We start from the raw sequence: 20264 nt of genomic DNA on the forward strand, positions 1-20264 counted from the left end.
AACCACTAGATATCGAGGATACAAATTCTGCTGGTGGCGCGGCAATGGAGGTCTCTTTGCAGAGACGGAACAAAGAGACGAGTGGCATGCCTCGCTCGAACGCTTCAGTAGAGCGACTATTATACCGAGTATCAGTGAAGAGTTGAAAATAAGTACAGTACCTTGAAATACAACGACGTCATAATCTGAAGGCTTGGTACAAAACCAATATTGGAAGACACTGCCGAGTGCACACTCATTCCAACATCGTAGAAACATGCCGACACATTCCCAATAGCTCGTGTCCTGGTATACCGCTCCTGGCGTGTTCAAGCCCCGCAGTCTTGTATGCAGAGCTCCTGCATCATGGGAGATCACACAATATAATGAATTAAAATCACAAAATATATTTAGCAGATTGCTTAAGGTGGCCTCGTCACGTAGTTATGAGTACCTAATATCAAATGTTATCTTGAGCGAGGCTCTCACGCAGAACGCGAAACTACATAGCATTCAATTTTCATCTGTTAAGGCATGATGTAACACCTGCTTAAGGATATAATTATGTCTTTTCAAACTTCGCACGTACTGACTGTGAATTCGGCACACAGGATGTGTGAATAATTTGGTCGCTAATATCGTGCTGTACAGAAGCAGGACACCTTGTAGAAAAATCAAGGCAGAAATATATATTCCGTTTTTCCCCTTAAAAAGGCATTTATGGCTATAAAGCGAGATGGAACGAAACGAAAGAAAAATTCAAGTGCAAGTTGAGTACGCATAAAAGTTCCTCCAAATTTTCGATGTGCAAAACCACGTATGTGTGCAGTGAAAACAAAAACAAACAGTTTCTGTACCTTCCTGGACAGAATACTTCCACGATGTGTGACAAAGTTCGTTCGCGGCTGCAAATCATTAAGGAAACACATGTGGGGCGAAACTCACATGTTCTGCAAAAATGCTGGCTAAAACATGACGCACCAATGGACCGCTGCACTAACACCTCAAAACTGATGTGATATCAAACATCATCCTCAAGTACACTGCTGAGGAGCACCTCATTCAAGCGTAAAAAAAAATGTAAAAAAAAACGAAGAGCCTCCAGCCTGTCGTCTTTATGTCGCTGCGATCGCCAGTGTAGATTTCGATATTATCACGAGGCTTGGTCGTGCTTCACTTATTTAATTGAGAAGTCTCTGGAAAAGTTTTGTTTTCTAGATATTTCTCAAAACTTTTTAGGTGCACTTTTTTTAATTGTCAAAAACAGAAAAATTCACCCGTGCAAATTCTCACGTCGAGCTGTTTCGAAATAAAACTCAGTTCATGTGGGCAACAATGACATTTTCTGGCGGCAAAGTACTGTTATCAGGAGGTTCGCGCTTGGTTCATGCTTGGTTCACGCTACGCATCCAGAGACGCAAGCACTTTTATGCCGTTGTTCTAATCCGTTATCACAATAACACCGGTAAGGACACCACAATACGGTGCACCCAGCGATCTGACAGCAGCCAAGAACGGCGTGAGTCCGGCCCGCTTCGGCAATCTGCTGGGCCAGAGTAAGCCATCGTCTATGAACTTTTATTACGTATAGTCGCTGCTCTTTAAGAGTTTTCTTGTTTTCTCACAGTGGCTATTCTTTATTCCTGTGCAGTAGAAAACCACCGAAGAACGATGACATCAGCACCGCAGCCTCTCGCTGAAGATGGATTCCGCGATGCCTCAGCGGCGTCACCTCCGAGTATTCCGGCTGTCATACTGGTGCCGTTAGCTGTTTGCGATGGCCGCACTGATTATATGCCTGTTCCGGCACGATATTTCATTTTCGTAGGATTCCACGGCGCTCCACCGGCGTCATCTTCCAACACGGCTGAAATACTGGTGCCGATTCTTGATTCTGATCGCCGTTTTTGTTACAAGCCTGTTCCCGCACGAGATTGTGTTTTCCTACCAGAAGGACTCTGCGTGCTGCCGATGATTAATGCCGAGACTCCGATGGAAGTCGACAACTCGTCTGGGCCCTCTAGCTAAGAAGATGTTATGGATTTCACCGATCAAGCTTCGTCCGGTGACGATCCACTCATCGATTTCTCGGTAGGGGATTAGACGGACAGTAGAGACAATTTTTATGGTCTCTGTGCATTTTTTTTGTTTTACCTCTGTTTACTTGACTGGTCTCAATCGCAAAAGTGTTGAAATGCCCTGGTCGAAACTCTAAAAAATGTCATGTGGTGTGCATGAGTGCGCGATGTGTGAAATAAACGACATAGCGGCGCCGATGAGTTTCCCGCCAAAATCACTGCCGTGCTTCGGACATTTTCCTTCATTTAAGAATGGATGGTTCAGAATGTTATCGCCCTTGTCCCTAGTTGGTAGGTTGAAACATGGACTGTGAATTGTTAAATGCTGTGAAGGCAAGCGTTGCACAACGATTTTGAAACTTATAAAGACCAAAAGACGCATCACAGTCTTGTTGCCATGGGAACATTGCATCAGATTGCACAAGGTTTTTGAACAGTGCTCACGACTTGGCTAAAATTAGTGTTACGTTAGTGGATAACATTTTTTAGCGCACAACTTTTAATTAAAGGTATTCGAACGCAGAGCTGGTCTCTTTGGTTTCAGTGCAGATGGAGAATTCTTGCGATGCAAGCTCCGGGCGGCTACGGTAGATGGCGATACTAGCCTCAGATGAAAATGCCTTTTGTAAAAATTCATTCCAAAAACGTCCGGGAGGTGTCGCTTGCAACCCGCTCTACCTCAGCTACTCGATATCAGTAGCTATCGTCTCCCCCCTTTAATCCGCAACTTGGAAAGGTGCACGGTAATATCTCCCACTCTTCTGCCCATCGGTACAGCATTCTTCCCTCCGAACATTGTAGTGTCTTATCACGCTTTACTGCCATGCTTATCCCTTACTTTTATTGCAGGAGGAAGTAAGAATTGCAGTTACTGTTCAAGAAAGCGCGGCTAACAAAAACGAAAGGGGTCATTTTAGCTTAATAAACAAAATTCAAACACAGAGGACAAGCTCAGATAGGCAGAAATAGCAGTTCCTAAACAAATGTTGCGTTATAAAAACAAGCGAATGTTCACTGAAGTCATTTGCGCTTCACGTCACAGCTTCGGCACCAGCACTGCAATCCGAACGTTTTAGGATACCGCTACCACACTGGCGCAGTCGGTTCCCGATGCGGTGACAATAGTGGCAGGGCTGTAACTACTACATTAAGCACACTTACAGAGTGTATGCGAGCACAGTACTAGCTCCGAACCGCAGTGGTAACGGCAAGAGTGCCCGTTAGCCGGTAGCACACATGCTTTAGATTTAACGTTACGTGCACCCCGAACACCCCTTACTCTTCAAGACAACAGCAGCAGCCTAAAATGCCGCTGTTTTGATTTCGAACTCCAACGAACATTAGGAATGACCCTACGAACCGCTTTAGTGAAACTGCAACTCACCGCGTTCTCGGTTGCTTGGGAAGCGTACTACGAATGTCAAGAGTATCCATCCAAGTTGTGAGATTGCCTCCTCACCAATCCCGGCGAGAAATCGCCTCCACAGATATCACATTTGAAACCACATGCACACACTTGATCGCCATTTTCCTGGAGTCAAAACTAGCTTGCATCGAACATGAAATCAATCCTTGCAGCACAAGACTTTCGGCGAAACTGCACATCACTACGTCGAGTTTCTTATCCCGTTAGCTTAATCATCGTATCCGAGCTGAGCTAGCAAATGCATGAATGTACAGCCCCATGCTTTTCACTTTCGCGCGAAAGAAGCGTATCTGTAATCGCTTTTACGCTCGATTAGACAAGGAGGAAATACAATGGCACAATACGAATTCGAACAATGGAGGTGGTTATCTCATAGCAAGCTTCGTGAAGAGGCCAACGCCAAAGACAAAAAGCGTGCTTCAAAGTAGGCCAAGAAAGTTGTTCCTAAGCACTGTATATCTCAACGCGTGACTGCCGAGGTATCTCTCAGTGCACACCCTCCATGTCTTGACAAATTTTTTTCTTTGCATTTCGCAATGGGCGTAATCTCGTGCGAGTCTCTGCTTGAGTCAACATTGCACTGCAGTAGACTAATAAGGAACTTTCTACGCGAAAACCTGAGTCGTTACTGGCACTGCATTCGCAGTACATACAAAAAAATTTCGAGCATTCAGCGCGTGCCCAAGGACAACTTTGCCCAGAGCAGCCTGAGCCATCAGGGACATGGGGATAGTGCCCAAGGACAACTTTGCCCAGAGCAGCCTGAGGTATCAGGGACAGGGGGATAGTGCCCAAGGACAACTTTGCCCAGAGCAGCCTGAGCCATCAGGGACATGGGGATAGTGCCCAAGGACAACTTTGCCCAGAGTAGCCTGAGCCATCAGGGACATGGGGATAGTGCCCAAGGACAACTTTGCACAGAGCAGCCTGAGCCATCAGGGACATGGGGATAGTGCCCAAGAACAACTTTGCCCAGAGCAGCCTGAGCCATCAGGGACATGGTGATAGCACAGTGACCAGTTATGATACTGTGCCATCTGGTGTAAGGAGGTGCCGCAAGACTTCAGAACAAGTACACTCATGGAAGCCATGAGAGACTTGAGCGACCGCTATGGGCAATGTGCCACCTATGGCAACAAGATGGTGCTTTGTCTGGGAACGCGTGCACCCCTGGGAACGTGTGGACTTTCAAGAGTTCTCATGGCAATCCTCCAACTGAAGCGTCTGATGATTAACGCAGGACTATCGAGTGCAGAGTGGCAATCACATCTCAGCCACGTCGTTGAGTCTTATGAGTACTGTTTAGAAACGCTGAGTAACTGAAATGTTACTGACTGTTTGTGTGGCCTACTGTAGCATCTAATAGGCCCATAATAATGGAGGCTGCATCGTGTGTTCGCTTGTATTTAAAATTTGGGAAAACGAACAGGCGCATTGGTGCCCAGGTGTGCAGTGTCTGAGCTAGGAAGCGCGTATTTCAGAATTCAAGAGTACCGCCAAGGAATATGGCACTCCTGATATTCCATTAATTACACATCACCGCCGACCTGCCAATTCCAGCCCGAAACCTCAAGCGGATTGCCTGCTGTGAGGCCCTCCATCTCATCCAGATAACGGTCAGTACTTTAAACAGACTGCATTATTTAAAGGTTGCCTCCTTCTCCAAGACAAAGGCGTCCCTATTGTAGTACTGTACTACAGATTATCCATGTCTTCCAGGTGAGTCTAGGAATAAGAGTAAGAAATGTTAGAAATTAAATACGAGGGCTTCAGCAGAATCATGTGGGAGCTTTTACTCGAAAAAGCAGAACGGAGCAGTAAAAGCACGATAATCCGGCGCCAGTTGCAGGATCCCTACGTGGCAGTGCATTTCGGCAGCAGTCACATTCAGCGTATCGCAAGTGCACGTTCTAATATTTCATTTTATGTAATGACAATTCGCAGACAAAAACCTGTTCGTTTTTCCAACACTTCTCATCGACAGTAGCTGCACGGTCGCGTTTACTTAGCATGAACATTATATATTCTGCCATTATCTTGTGCGCAACATGAGAAGAGTAGCACCTTGCTCTTCCAACCGTTTCTTTCGCACATTTGAGGAAAAGGGACTTTTTTGACCGCATGATATCGCCACGGTCGGCAAACAAGCGGAAGTTTATGGATAAATTTTAAATCAAGAGCGATTCTACACAGGGTGACACCGGAAGCAGTCCTCTCTAATGCCGCCTTATTGGGTCAATTAACACGCCGCCTCTACGTCGTAAAAATCTCGCTGTGTCCATGAAGGCTGACGTTTGTAATGCGGCTAATCCTCTCCCCTTCAATCTCATTCCCACATCTGCTTAATTGGAAAAATATAGCCCGAAAAGCAAACAGTACAAGACTGACTGCTCTGCCAGGGTTCAAGGTGCTTTTTTTTGGTACAAATACTCTTAGCACTACTTAAGACGTAGCCTCACTGTGCGCACGTATGATGTAGCACGAATGATAACGCCGGCTGCGCATATCAATAGAAACTAAGTTTTGGAATACTTTTCGATTATCACAGCTTACAACAACACCACACACAACAACAACGTACTTAAGCCGGAATGAGTGACTGTGATCAAGATTGTATAGCTTATTGGCGCCATTTACGTCACCAGCGAAATCGAAAGAGACAAAGCAAGCAGGAACGTGAGCCAAGATTGGTGAGCAAGCGAAAAGAGAAAACTAATTATTAGATTGCAAGTTAGGAGCGTGTCCTCAATGAACGTAATAACGGCGACCGCGGAAAGTGCTACTCTGACAGTCCTCATTATAGAAATAAATCCTGGGCATAAACTAAAATATTTTATTGTCCGTGACCAAGATCCTCGCGTTTCGAGTGGCTGAGAATCCTCCTTTCATCCCCGAACTACGTCCCAGGTGTATTCAGCTGAAGCATCACTTTCTATTTGAACGTGGTATTTCGAACAGTATCGGCTTGCTCAGCAATGTTATCAAACCTGAGCCTTCGTATGACAGTGTAAACGTTTGTAGGGTATGCCTTGACTGTCCACACATTCAACCATTTTCATGGATCGGAAAAAAGCGGCACCTCTGATGTGCCCCCGCCTACCACTCTTGAAGCACGACCTACCTCCTCCGTCACTCATGTGACCCAAACAAACCTGGATAGCGTTTTCGTTGGTGTTTATTGAAGCGCCTGAGTATTCGTTGGCAGTATACCACGAGGTCTTCGAGAAAGTACCACTATCGGATGTTTCCTTAAAAGTCGGACTTAGCGCTGGGTAAGACGACTTTTTTTTTAAAAAAGCCTAACATTGTGGCGCGCGCGCCGGCACGCAGCCCGTGCATCAGCCACGCTGCCGAAGACGACGAAGAATTATCAAGACGGGTGGAGGCTGAGCTGGTGGACAGCTCGCAGCGTTGCGATGGTAAGTCACCTTCTTCAACCGCACAAGCTGGGCAACGCCGGTGCCACAGCGGCCGTAGTCACGCTGGGCGACTCGCGGTACGCCGCGGTGCGTCATTGTGCTCTCCTATACCGGTCGCTTCCGCCGTTACCAGCCATGACTACCTGCGCGTTCACACTTGGACATTCGGCGGCGAGAGGGAGCGGAATCCGCGGCCGCCGAATTGCTGTCTCGTTCACACTTCCCGGCCACCGCGTCGCCGCTCATCGTCTGTGTATCGTCTGCTCACGGCGTACAGAGATGTGGCAAGAGGTTAATGATGCTGTCTACATACCAAAACCGTATGCACGCTTGCGTACGCTAAATGCAGCTATTTTGTCGGATGTTACGCCATTTATAACATTCTCACATTTTAAACGCCTAGTGGCGCCATCTGGTGGTTAGGAGAGGAACCATTGTTGTCAACAAACCGACGCTCTTATTAAGCCTAAAAGGCGAAGAATCGTCACCCGAAATAAAAATTAAAGCAAATTTATCGCTCAAACGTTTTCTTATGGGCGATATAAGACAAATATAAAGAGCGCCAGCTCTTTTATGACCAGTAAACGCGCTAAAAAAGGCAGTAACAGCGACGAATTCAGTCCGAAGCGAGGCGTCCTGCATCGAAGGGCGCCGCCATGTTTGTCGCCGCGGGTACTCGCCTTCCTATTTATTGGCTGACGAGATTCGGCGGATTTTTTTCCGGCGGCAGAATTCGGTCCTGGACCGATCGGCCTTTCCGCTGGGTATTCCGGCGGAATCTGTGCCGCGGCAGCGGATTCCGCTCGCTCTCGCCGCCGAATGTCCAAATGTGAACGCGCCATACGAGTCGGGACGATACTCGAAAGAAGTTTGGAAAACCCTGAGCGGGCTTGTGCGCAGCCTGAGGGTGCTAGGATAGCTTGCTCCTTTCGTTCTTTTTTGTACGGACGCCAAGCGTAGCTCGTGGAGGCGAGACAGCCGCACTTAGGCCGCGCGGTGTATTGGCCAAGCCTTGCATGTGGAGATTACGTTTCCTACCGGAACGTTGACAGTGCGACGCGTTACTAGATTGGTCGTGAATAGAGCAACAAGTTCGACAGAGGTGAAGTATCTGTTTGTGGCAGACAAAGAGACAAAGCCCGTCCGGTTGGATCTGCGTCTGCCCTATTCTCTTTTTGTTACGCTTCGCTGCCTTACGGCTGATGTGCAAGAATTCTCTTTTAACAGATTGCCCAGCTCGCTATACTTTAATTCACTAAGTGAACTGCATAATGGCCGAGCTGGTACCTAATTCAAAAACCAACTAGCGCGCGAAGCAGCTTACAAGAAGTATGGAAATCATGAAGATTAAGTTTTAAGTGTAGCAGATTTAGATACCTTCAATTCATGGTCGGCATGGGGAGGCTTGCACCAAGGTTATGTCACTTACTCTTAGCACTGTGTCGCATTTCCTGTCAAAATTAAACAGGTTTTATAAAATTCCATGCTCCATTCTGTGCTCAGCTATTGCACACTGATGTGGGGAAACACCAGTGCACAACATTTAAACAAGCAAATCTTACTACAAAAAAAGGCTGTTAGGGCAATAGAAAATGTTCCATTCAACGCGCATACTAAACCTCTATTCTACAAATACAAAATAATAAAAGCCGATAACATATACGAGTACAAACTAATAAAAAGTTACACTAGAGCGATACAGGGCAAGTTAGATACACTCCTCTCACTCGCTAATCTCCGCAAACAAGAATACGTATACCCTCATCGCCATAAACTTCCCTGGAAAATTCCTGTCACGCGCACAAGTTATGGCCGCCAACGCATTGAATACACACTCCCCCACACACTCAATGACTTCGCGAGGCGAGATAAAGACATTACGGCAGTTAACAAAGCTGACACAATGCAATTGTTTGTTAACGACCATTAGTGTAACAAAAGACTACTTCTTTATACTTTTTTCACTGTGATTTTTTTCCCTTGTAAAATGAACAAATTATTGAATTGTTACAGTGCTGTCATTGTTGCCAGGGTGGTTGGAGCTTTGTCAAGCTGCTATTGTGAAGCTTTTTCTCCTACCCCCCTTTTTCGCCATGTATACTTTATTTTGGTGAAAAATAAAATTGAGAATTGAATTGAATTGAATATTATGGTGACGAAGCTAACAACGTTTCCTATGGTCTGCGCCGTTGTTTGCTGGCGGCGTCCATTCAGTACGGCCAGCAGGATGCGTACGCCCAGAGCGCGTATGTCCAGCCGGGGGGCATCTACTCGCCGGGAGGCACCTACGCCCCACCGCCAGCGGGCTACATGGACCCGGCGTACTCGGCCCAGCAAGCGCAGCCCATGTACGGCCAACAGCCGTACGCCGGGGACCCGTACGGACAGACGGCCATGGGCATCCCCTCTAATCCCGCCATGTCCCGTAAGTGTGGCCCTAATGTTTTTTTTTCTCTTTTGCGTATTGCAGCCACAGCGGAACTACGAACTCTCGGGCAAGTCTCGCCAATATTACGGGATGTAATAGCGAACTGTAGGTGCTAACGTAGACTCCCAGGCTAACCTAAAGGCTCGAAATTCAATTCAGCGCAGAGGCAGCGAGGTATGTAATAGAATATTCTAAGGCTAAACTTGACGCACTGAGAGAGCAGATTGGCTTGGGAATAAGAGATAGTGCATGGTATGCTACACTCTCAACCCAAATTACACTAAAAACGAGTAAAAGAGAGTAAACTCTCCTTTAGCTCACTCCTTCTTAGGGGCAGGGTATACTGCCCATTTCCCGGAGTTGATTTCGATCAATGAATACACGAGTGCTTACTGTTGGCAATGGAGGCATATTCCCAGCGCGAATCATAGTAACTTGATGGAGTTACCTACTGAAGGAGGTTTTTAAACACGTCACCGGCGAGCACACAGTTAGCAAAAATAGGAGACTTAAACCTCGGTTAAAATCTGCCTAATTTTTAGAACTTCGCATGTTCTCAAGAAGGAATTTGTTTCCGTTACCAGCATACCTCCTAAGGCTTGGCAGCATAATCTGCCCCTTAAAGGCAGTGTGGTAAAGGACAGCTTACGCCTTTTCAATTCCATAAAGACTAATTCTTGTATCCTTTTCCTTACCTCCAGGCATTAACATCCAGACATTAATTAATCTGTATAGGAGGAAAGAGGTAGTAAGTGGTATAAAGCATAAAAGGAGTCAGTGTCATGAGCACACCTAGCGATCTACGAACGTAAAGTAGAAAATTGTCAGTTCTGCAAATCTGAGCATTAACCCATTAACACTATGGCGTCATGCCCCTAGGGTAGATTTTAACTGTCCCCTCCACTTTTAGTGCACTAGCACTAAGACCCCCCTCACCGAGTTAGCTGAAACTTGTCTCAAGCCTGCTGACCTTGAGAAATGCGCTTCGAGCCAAAACCGAGACCAAAGTGAAAATCGAAGTGTTAGCGCACCTAATTCGCATTTGGCCTAACCACGCTACCCGCCGTGGTGGCTCATTGGTTAGGGCGCTCGGCTACTGATCCGGAGTTCCCGGGTTCGAACCCGACCGTGGCGGCTGCGTTTTTATGTAGGCAAAACGCTAAGGCGCCCGTGTGCTTTGCGATGTCAGTGCACGTTGAAGGTCCCCAGGTGGTCGAAATTATTCCGGAGCCCTCCACTACGGCATCTCTCTCTTCCTTTCTTCTTTCACTCCCTCCTTTGTCCCTTCTCTTACGGCGCGGTTCAGGTGTCCAACGATATATGAGACAGATACTGCGCCATTTCCTTTCCCCAAAAAATATTTATTATTATTAACCGCGCTAAATCATTCGTCATTTTTTCCTCCCATATGTGTAATTCATGATTAGACTCTATAGACACAGCCAGAGTATATAATGCGAATACCAGGTAACTAGTGGCGTCGACAGGTTACCTAATGTGTTCAAAGGCGAGCCAGGCATCACAGGTGTCGAGAGGGTTAAATCGGCGGATAAGGTTAGGAAGCTTCGTGGAGATAGGCTGGCCGTTGCTGTCGCTGGACTAGGTTCACTACAGGTCAGTGGGATAGGCTCTTGCTTTGTGTTATGTGTAGTTGAGCTGCTAGTGATGACGACAGTGTATGTGAGCACGAAATGAGCACGGAAATTTTTGCGAGATAGAGAAAATTTACCGCCAGACCTGGCGGTTTGATCCGAGGACAGGTTGTACCTTTATTAAGCGCGGTACCCTCAAAATCCGACCATCTGACCAATGGACTTGTTGGTGTTAGTGTTCAAAGCGGTAGAGGAATTCGAGCCCAGGAACTGCCACGTCGAAGCAGAGACTCTGCCACTATTAGATCTCTAGCTGCGTTCTAAAAGAAACACTGGAGTCGTCATTTCAATCTCCGTAAGTTCAGTGAAATCGGCGAAGGTAGAGTGCAGTTCAATTAGGAATTAATTTGCCGGTTCTAGTTGTTGGTGGATTCGGCATCTCCAAGTTAACCGCTATCCGTCCCGGTTAGCTTAGTCGGTACAGAAACTGTCCCACGCAAGCGGTGGCCTGGGTTCTAGATTCGGTTTTGATTTAATTTTTCATAAACTATGCACTCTTCGAGAAACCAGCTTAACTTTCATTTCTTAGCTCTTTGGCTGGCCGAAGTTGCGTACTGATACGGAGTTACTCTCTAACCTCGGCCGTCTTGTTGTATTCAAGGTGCACAAATGTATGAGAGCCCATTCTCGATCACTTGGCGCATGGCCCCAGCCCAAGTATCTATCGTGACGTCGTTTGCTCCCAAACTGCTTTCCGGAAATTGCCTAGAAACTGCAAGGTTTCGTTGATACCTCTCGACTCTTTGTCAGTCGGCACCGTTAAAGAGTAGACACCTTGCGCGTCCTGTTCTCGACAGTGTTTGCTGACATGTATCTCTACACCTCCCAATCGCAGCAATGACTTATGATCCGGGCTATGTCAACTACCTATACGGAATGCAGAGCCCCCCAAGCCCCAGGCGATTGTGAGTACACGCATCAGACTGCATACCTGCTGGCATTCCCCTGTTGCGAAGAGGGGCGTTATGCGTCCCAGGGCAGGATTCACTGCTCTGACATCATCTGATCAATCAAAGGGCGACATTTTAGCTTCACATGAAACTGTGCAAACCTGTCCTGTAGAAAAACAGGTTCTGAATTTCTACCCCTCGTACAGCGGCGGCGCCAGGCAGCAAAGTTCACGGTCTCCCGGGCCAAAGAGCTGCAAGAGTGCTGGCTTTCATGCAGCATCTCCCCATTGTATGATGCTGAAGGACGTCAGGGCACTCTACGGTAACGTTGTCAGCGCAACTGAGTGTGCTCCGAATTATGAACTGGGCTGGATAACGCCAACAGCGCAATGAATACTTCGGAGAGCAGCTCGGGATCAGGACCCCACGACCCGATTTTTCATTTGGACTCCAGGCCACGAGGGCCTACCAGGGAATGAGGCCGCCAACTCGGTCGCCCGTGCACTCACTAGCCGGGCCCCCGACGTAGACCCTACCGATCTGGACCAGGACTCCTATCCTCTGTTAACTTTCAGATATCTCCGCTTATTACCGGGACTCGCACCGTCATGTACCCGGCTCCTCTCAAGGGGCTAGGGAAAGTGGACGAGAGAATACTGCTTAGACTTTTTACTAACACTCTACTGTGTCCGGCAGTGCTCAAACATTTGGACACTTCTTTCTCTGGCCTCTGCTATTTCTGTGGGGAGGTGGCTGACACGTTCCACATGGTCTGGGCATGCCAACACAATCCTTCTCTTCCGCCCCTAACCCCTTCCACTACCCGAGAGGACTGGGAGGCGGCCCTGCTCAGCTGCCTGGACCTACCGGCCCAACAAGCCCTAGTTCAGCGAGCCCGAGTGGCGGCCCAGACCAGTGGGGTCCCTGAATAAGGGACTCCACCTAGTACTGTAAGGGGAGCGGCCCACTAGGGATTTCTTCCCACGCAACCTCTCTGCAATATTCAAATAAATGCTTTCACCACCACGAGCATGAACAACTCGAGTTTTCAATGCGCAGAATGACAGAAGTGCGATTAGAACGCGTAGAGAACAAAAATGGGGGCAATAGCTCTGCCGCACCAGAATGACAGAAGTGCGATTAGAACGCGTAGAGAACAAAAATGGGGGCAATAGCTCTGCCGCACCAATCTCAGTCATTCTTAAGAGCGGCAACACCCGCACCCCACCGGTTCACATATCAGAGCTGACACATACCAGAGAGCAATCGTGTTCTGGCCCAGCTCAAGCTCACATGGTCAGCATATTCGGTGGTCGTCAGGTGAAGTTGGCGCTTGAAACTACAAAGTACAACTGTGACGCTGCTAGCGCTTATTTAGAGGAAGTCCCCTGTACAGATACAGTTCTGAGAACAAAACAAAAACAAACCTCCGCGCTGCTTCTGTTGCCGGAAGCGGAGAAGAAATAGTTAATAATCAGAGCACTACAGCGGGCGTTCTCCAAAGATCCAACAACATGAAAGAGTTATGACGCCACCTGTGTGGTAGAATTATGTCTCAACCGACCACTCGCTTTCAGCTGCTTGTTCATGAGATTGTTACTGAACGCTTCCAGACCACGTGGGCTCAGTGTGCCGAGGGACAGGCGTTCGTTATAAATCTACTTTACTAGGTACCATACCCAACCCGGATCTGCAGTGAGTGCTGTCGTAATCAGCCCATATTAGTTATTGATGCCATCAGGTGGGGGTCTTTGAGAGCAAAAGTTGGGTTAGCTGTAAATATGCTGTCATCGCTCTGAGAGCTCTGGTGCCGCTACAAAAGGCCGTTATAAATTTCTGGCGCATATAGAAGGCCAGCACTAACAGGGCGAAGATATGAATCGAATCAGTCTACTCTGACACAAGATATCATATGCTTAGAGGTTACGGCAAAACATAGTTGTCACAGTAGAAAGCAGTACCTCCGGATGCGCTCAGCTATGCATATAAAAACACATTCCGGACTAGCTTTTAACTTGGTGAGACTGAAAAATGAATAGTTTCAACACGTTGTGGACACTTGAATTGTTAGTACTAATAACAGAAAGTTACAGGAGCGGATGAAATTCAATAATGCCTTCCTTCGGCCATTAACTCCTTGTATGCATGATTTAGACCCGCCTTCACGTTCATTCCGCACTTCGCGGCCACAGCTTCGGCTCCGTTCTCTATAGTTGGCCTGGATAGCATGAAGGACGAAAACAGCGCTAATGACGAGGACGGCACCCTACACAGGAGCCAACGCTTACTGTTTCGGTACCAACATCATGCTCAAACTACGCCTCTAAAATGCCTTTTTTGGATAGTAAGCTAGTTTGAAGTTCGGGCCATTGTGTTAAATGAAACGTACACGTGGAAACTGAAATGCAAAAACAACAGGGTAAAACTTTCGTTTGTTGCCATCAGGCGGAAATACAGGCAGAGTCTATTTACGTCTTGACGCCGCGGTTTTCACGCCATCGAAGGCTCGCGCGCTAGTGTTTAGTCCGCCTAAGCCAACGTCTTCTCGTTTTGCCCCTGCCGTTGCAGTTGTGTTCGCGCTTCATTTTACGCTGATGGTACACATAGCTCTGTATGTCATACATTATATACTTGGCTGCGTAGGTAGAAAGACAGGTGGTCCATTTTATCTAGGCAAGCTTATACTAACAGGCACATGAAGAGGAGCTACAGCATTGCCGGAGGGAACCGTGAGAGAACACAGGACTTTTTTTTTTGTGCTTTGTGTAATAGATTGAAGTTAGTATGTCGAAGCAGTTTCACCATAATTTCCGCGTCCGACAAGCAGCAATCTCGTTCTCGCCATCGCACTTACACAGTGCTTTATTCACCCGTTTATTCATTTGCATAGTTCCATACATCTTTCCTTGTTTGCTTCTCACCATCTCACTTTTTAGGTGCGAGCAGTATTAATGTCACTTTTTAGTGGAGGAATGTCTGTTCACAAACACAGGATAAATAAGCGAAATTTGTTGAACTACAAAGTCATCCCATGCAAAGCATGATAGCGGAGGCAGGCCCCTCACTGTCAACGGAAACCGTTCCATCGTTTCCTCTTGCAGCGTGATCCAGCAGCCCCAGCGCAGGAAGGGGCTTTTCAGCTCGGACAACATCCTCACCGTGATCATCGTGTGTGGCGCACTGTTCCTAATCCTCGTCGCCATGCTGGTGATCGTTACCGTGGTCGTACCTAGGCGTGAGTTTGCATCCCTACTTGGCCATCCACGGGAGGCTGCGGAGCATTTTTGAAGACTCGTGGTTTTAACTCTTGAAGCAAACGCGGGTTTCCTGCTTAAGTACAGTACGAGCAGCGTGAGATCAAACATTTTGCTACGGAACAACCTACAAGTTGCGGACGGCCTAAAGTTATGTGGAAGAATGTGGAATGGAAGAAGTTATGTGGGAACAACGCGAAACACGGCGCCTTCTTCCTTGTCCGCTCGGCTTTCCGTGTTGCTGCAGGCTTAGAAGTTCGGTGAGGGACCTAATAATTATGCTTCCGTGTCCCCAGAGAATGCAACGTGTAAAAAGCTTGCAGTGGGAAGGGCCATTTGGTAAACCTGACTGCAGTGATTCTTTTGCACTGCGAGCCTCCTTGCAACAAATTACTCTTTGCTTTCTCACTGTGTTCAACAAATCTCTCACTTAGAGCTCATAGCCCGCAAGATCTAAGCTGGTCAACGCAGTTTAGAAATATAAAGGGCTCCCAAAAACAGCGTTAATTACACTCAAGTCGCTATTCCATCCCAATGATGGAAATTTATGAAGGCCATCTATTGCTGCACTGTAATGAAAAATCTAAAAAAAAACCTGCTTCCTAAGGCCCAAAATAGCTCAAGCCCAGACTTTTCTTGCCCAACTACACTAGCCGGACCCTGCGATTATATTTTTTCTTTCTACTCTGGCAATCCGATCGAGTGTATAGTTAATTTTGTTCCTGCGAAGCCTTTCAAACAGTTCGTTGAGCATAGTTAATCATGGTCCTTGTGCGCACGATTGCATTTTTAATGGATTTAATTAGTAATGAGTAATTTTAACCAGATTCACTGCCAGAGATTATGGTAACTGTTTCAATAACAGACACGTACGAATAGATTGTGGCTTCCACTCTTCATCCAGCGATGGGGGGATCATCATTGGAGCAATATATGTGGAATGCGTTCCAACTGTGCAAGGTGTCCATTCCTATAATTTACATACTAATTTCCGCGGAGAGGTAAGTGCATAACTTGGACAGCATGCTTTTTGAAAAGGCCCAATAAATAAAAATATTTGCCTCTAATTATCAGAAAACCTAATATAAAATCAGCATGCTGAATATGTACTGTTAGTCACGGTTTTATGCAATACTTTACCTCAATAGGCGTAATTTCAGCAACGGCCTTTGAGAAAACACATCAACTTTAAGCCTTAGACGTTCGTACGGTATTGTTGTGGAATATGGAACCATCTATCACTAAATTTACAGATCAACTGGAACTCATCCAGAATCTTCATGACTTATTCGTCTTAAGGAACAGTTTTTGATCAGCAATGAAGAAATTTAGATGATAGGCACATGGAAAACACTAGCAAGCTGAGAAAATCTATGAATTAAATTAGCAACTTTTTCTTCTCAGTTAGGGGTTTCTGTGTAGTAGAAAACGTACTTTGCTTCTCCATTTTATCGCTCCAATATGTGTTCATGAGTGAAAAGCGCGCAGAGTGCGCAGCCTATTGTTGCATTGGGTAATGTTTTCAGCATACTTGAACAGGTTAGGTTCTCCGAAATCAATGTTAATTCAAGGTAATACAGTTAAGAGTTTCAATCTCCACTCTTCCTTGCGTCTCGCAGTCACCAGAAAGCATCACTCAGGTCACAAGAGGCGCCGCGAGTTCGCCATGGAGCACGAGAATGGTAAGAGATTTACATGGTCCGGACTTACAGGCGCACTTCAAATTGATAATGATTGATTTTTATGACGCAAGGGCATCTACAGCCAAAAGGGCGCCATGACACAAGGTATTTTCGACTTCTCAAAGGGGGGCAAAAGACCCATTTTCCAAGCATTTCACACCCAATAAGTCCAGCACCAGAACAGGGGAAAGCTTGTGCCCATTGTGTTTCACCCTAAATAAGCCGAGCATCAGATCAGAGGAAAGCTTGTACTCATTGTATCACCGATGGGTACCCGGAAGTAACGGGTATCGAACCCCCCACCTCCTGCATGCGAGGCAGGTGCTCAACCACTTGCCCACCGCTGCGGTGTGCACTTTAAATTACTTTACCTCGCTCCAGTGAATAGAAGTGCTGCGTGTCGCTCGGACGAAGGCCACCAGCAAATAACACCTCAACAAGTGCTTAACAATGGGCATTACGTGATCCATACAATGCTGCCAGCCTGCACTGGCGACGTGGGACTATATTCCATTTGCAGCTTCATGGGTTTTACTTCCACCAAAGTAGCAGTATAAGAATGAAGTAGATCAAACAGTTTTACACTGATAAAAAATCCAGCATTTCGTTCGGGTAAAGGCCATCGATGTCCGGCGCTTCCTCTCTCACAATCCCCAAGGTTATGCTCAGCGCAGGAAAACTACTCCCAGATCTGGATTCAATTGGCCGTGTCCTGGCTCAGCCACACTACAACTACAAATTTCCTCAGCTCATCTCCCAGACTGACTGTCAGCCTTTTTCATTCCTTCGCTAGGTATCCTTCTTGTGTACGATGGATTTCAATATCTTGAGTCTTGCGCGTCTGAGTCGCTTCCGCTGATAGAGCGGATAGCACTTGTCGCACGCTGTGCTGGCATTTTTTTTGTAAAATAGGAAGAGAGGAGATTTCGGGGGAAATACAAGTTGCGCTCCGTTCTTTGGGTTCCCGTTTATCTTGCCGCGTTCCTTCTGAACTAGTTTGAATATATTAAAAGCCTGGTGCTGGCCGGTTGCTTAAGCATGAATATTTCCTTTCGTTCAGTACGAGGCACAATAAAAGATCGCATATTACGGCTGCTTGTCTTGCGCACTCCTTATAGTGCAGTTTCTCGTGGCTCGCGTTTTAGATTTGATAATGCGGAGCTAGCCGCAGTTTTCCCTCCCTTACACCACCCTAGAACTTGGTCTTCATCGAGACGGCGTTTTTCGCAGTGGCCGACCTCGACCTATCGAACATGGACGCCCCCCAAGTGACGGTTGCCGACAAGGCCGGACATAGCACTCCCAAGCACAGCGCCGCCGCCAAGCACGGCTCCAAGAACAGCTCCACGTACCTGGCGCTGTTAAGGAATGTCAAACTTCGCACGAAAGGATAGGCCCTGCAACGCCTCCGACCCGTTCTAGGGACTGGGCGACGAAGTGCCCTATAAAATTACTCTTTGCCACGCATACGGGAAAGGCTGAGAGGTTGTAATATTTTATTGCGGTAGCACTAAATGCCTCGTTAGGGAAAAAACGCTCTGTCTGCAGTTGAAGCCTCTACGTTCCAGCTGCTACCTGCCAAAGATTGTCACGGACAGAAATGCGGAAAAGAGAATTCCGCTTTCCTTTGCGAGCGCTACAACTAGGTGGCTCACCAGCGGAGAAGCCGTTATGTCTCCTTGTGAATCCTGGTGATGTCCAGTTGGGAGAAGACCGGTTTTACGGCAGCTGCAGCCACGTGGCAAGGACGAAAACCGTGCATGCCACCTGCTGCAAAGTAGAACGGAGGGTGTCGTTTCTGTTGCAGTCTAGTACAAAGGAGGCAAACCGGTTTCGCGGCAGCTACAGCCGAGTGGACAGGCAGAAACGGCGCCGCTCCAGCTGCCGCTTGCGGTGTCTATAAAACCGTACGCGAAAGGTACATACATATTGCACTAGCCCATCAAGGTCCTATCTGGTTTAAGTATATCGGGGGGGGGGGGGGGGGGATTAAATCTCACGTAGCGACAGCTCATCAGCGCCCGTTCCTGTGTTTCGCGTCATCGTACTAGTAGTAGTAGTAGCAATAGTACTAGTATACAGTAGTCAATGTAACCAGTGGATGCGGCGCCATGGGAAGCACTCGAAGGATGGTTAACATGGAAGGAGAAGGGTGGCTACCTTGGAAGGAGGAGGGTACCGTGAAAGCGGAGGAATCCCCTACCGGAGGATGGCTACGTCTGTTCTCCGTCAGGTAGTTACACGCAGTGACCGAACGCTCCGCGAGTTCTACCTTGAACGATTAATAACTGGACGCCCCACTCCAGTTGTAACCAGCACAGTGCTGTGCGCGTGTGTGAAATGAACTAATCACGCGCACAACCTGGACACATTTCTTATTGTGTAAATAGTTTGTACATATTACTTCTCCCCCTATCCTCTCTTCCTGTCCCCTCACCTCTTTCATTTTATTTCTCCATTCTGCCTGCTATCCTTTATTTCCGCTGCCCCAGCTCAGGTGCTTCAGTATCGATGGCAGATGCCGGGGCTAGCAAAAATCTTTTCCTTCCTTTTTACTATTATTTTTAATAAAACCACTACCACCACCACCACCAGGATGGCTACCCCTGAAGGAGGGGGCATGGCGACAGTGTGAACGGGTTCAACTAGTGGGTGGTTGCCACTGGAACCAAACTGAGGGTAATTACCCTGGAACGAGGGGGTATAGGGGGAGCATAGGAAGTCTTAACTGGAGTATAGTCCCCTGGAAGGAAGAGGAGGGTATGAAATGACGTCAGCAGGGCCTGTCCGAAGAAGATGTCACCAGCAAGAGCACAGCCAGAATAATATATTAGCTTGCGGCCAAGAAAGTACTTGGCAAGGTTCCAACTGGTACTTCCCCACTGACACCCACGAACTCAAATGGCGAATAGCACAAGCGCATTTTTGCGGTCTAGTAGGTTCGACATGACACAGAGGAACAGCGCAGGCAAAGGAGGACGAAGGTTATCTTCATCGGTTACCTTCATCGTCTCGTGTCTGCGCTGTTCCTTTCTGCCGTGACGTGAAACATGGTGACGCCCTTGCCGTGAGCAGCATTGATTTTTATTTGCTTTTTGACAACTATGGTAGGCACAAACGTTGCTGCGATGCATTACTGTACTTTTTTTTCATCTCAGTCTATTACCGGTTACGGCACGCGACCTCACCGCTTCTTATGCAACGTGAAGCATGATCAGGGCCCGTGTTTTGTAACCTTTCATTTGGTCGCGGTGTCAGCAGTGAAGAAGAAAAATTGGTGGTGGTTTAGCTTTAGTTAAACCTGGAGTAACGCGATAGCTACAGCTGGCCGAGTGGAACTTGGTCATGTGACCAACCACGTGACGAACCACGTGATTAGCCACGGCGCCGCGCCGCCGGCAGCTGCTCCGCACCACGTGACCAACCAAGTGACAGCGTGGCGGCGAAGCCACAGGG

General features: G+C 47.4%; 1 protein-coding gene and 1 long non-coding RNA gene across 12 annotated transcripts in view; one reads left to right on the forward strand and one right to left on the reverse strand.

Annotated features, from left to right (window-relative positions):
- The window catches only part of LOC144106458 (uncharacterized), a 42054-nt gene extending 38350 nt beyond the window's left edge, over positions 1-3704 (reverse strand). For all 11 annotated transcript variants that reach the window (XR_013309012.1, XR_013309009.1, XR_013309010.1 and 8 more), the window contains exons 1-2: positions 3442-3704; positions 162-338 (exon numbers count right to left, since the gene is read on the reverse strand). This is a non-coding gene — a long non-coding RNA (uncharacterized LOC144106458). The remainder of the gene's footprint in view (positions 1-161; positions 339-3441) is intronic.
- Positions 3705-6818: 3114 nt separating this feature from the next.
- Positions 6819-18302, forward strand: LOC144107238 (uncharacterized). Its single transcript, XM_077640236.1, has 6 exons — positions 6819-6902; positions 9117-9327; positions 11818-11887; positions 14974-15107; positions 16746-16808; positions 18039-18302. Exons 1-6 carry the CDS (start codon positions 6900-6902, stop codon positions 18200-18202), a joined length of 645 nt encoding a protein of 214 aa, XP_077496362.1. The 5' UTR covers positions 6819-6899; the 3' UTR covers positions 18203-18302.
- Positions 18303-20264: the final 1962 nt, after the last annotated feature.

Source organism: Amblyomma americanum, chromosome 10 (genome assembly GCF_052857255.1).
Source record: "Amblyomma americanum isolate KBUSLIRL-KWMA chromosome 10, ASM5285725v1, whole genome shotgun sequence".
NCBI lineage: Eukaryota > Metazoa > Arthropoda > Arachnida > Ixodida > Ixodidae > Amblyomma > Amblyomma americanum.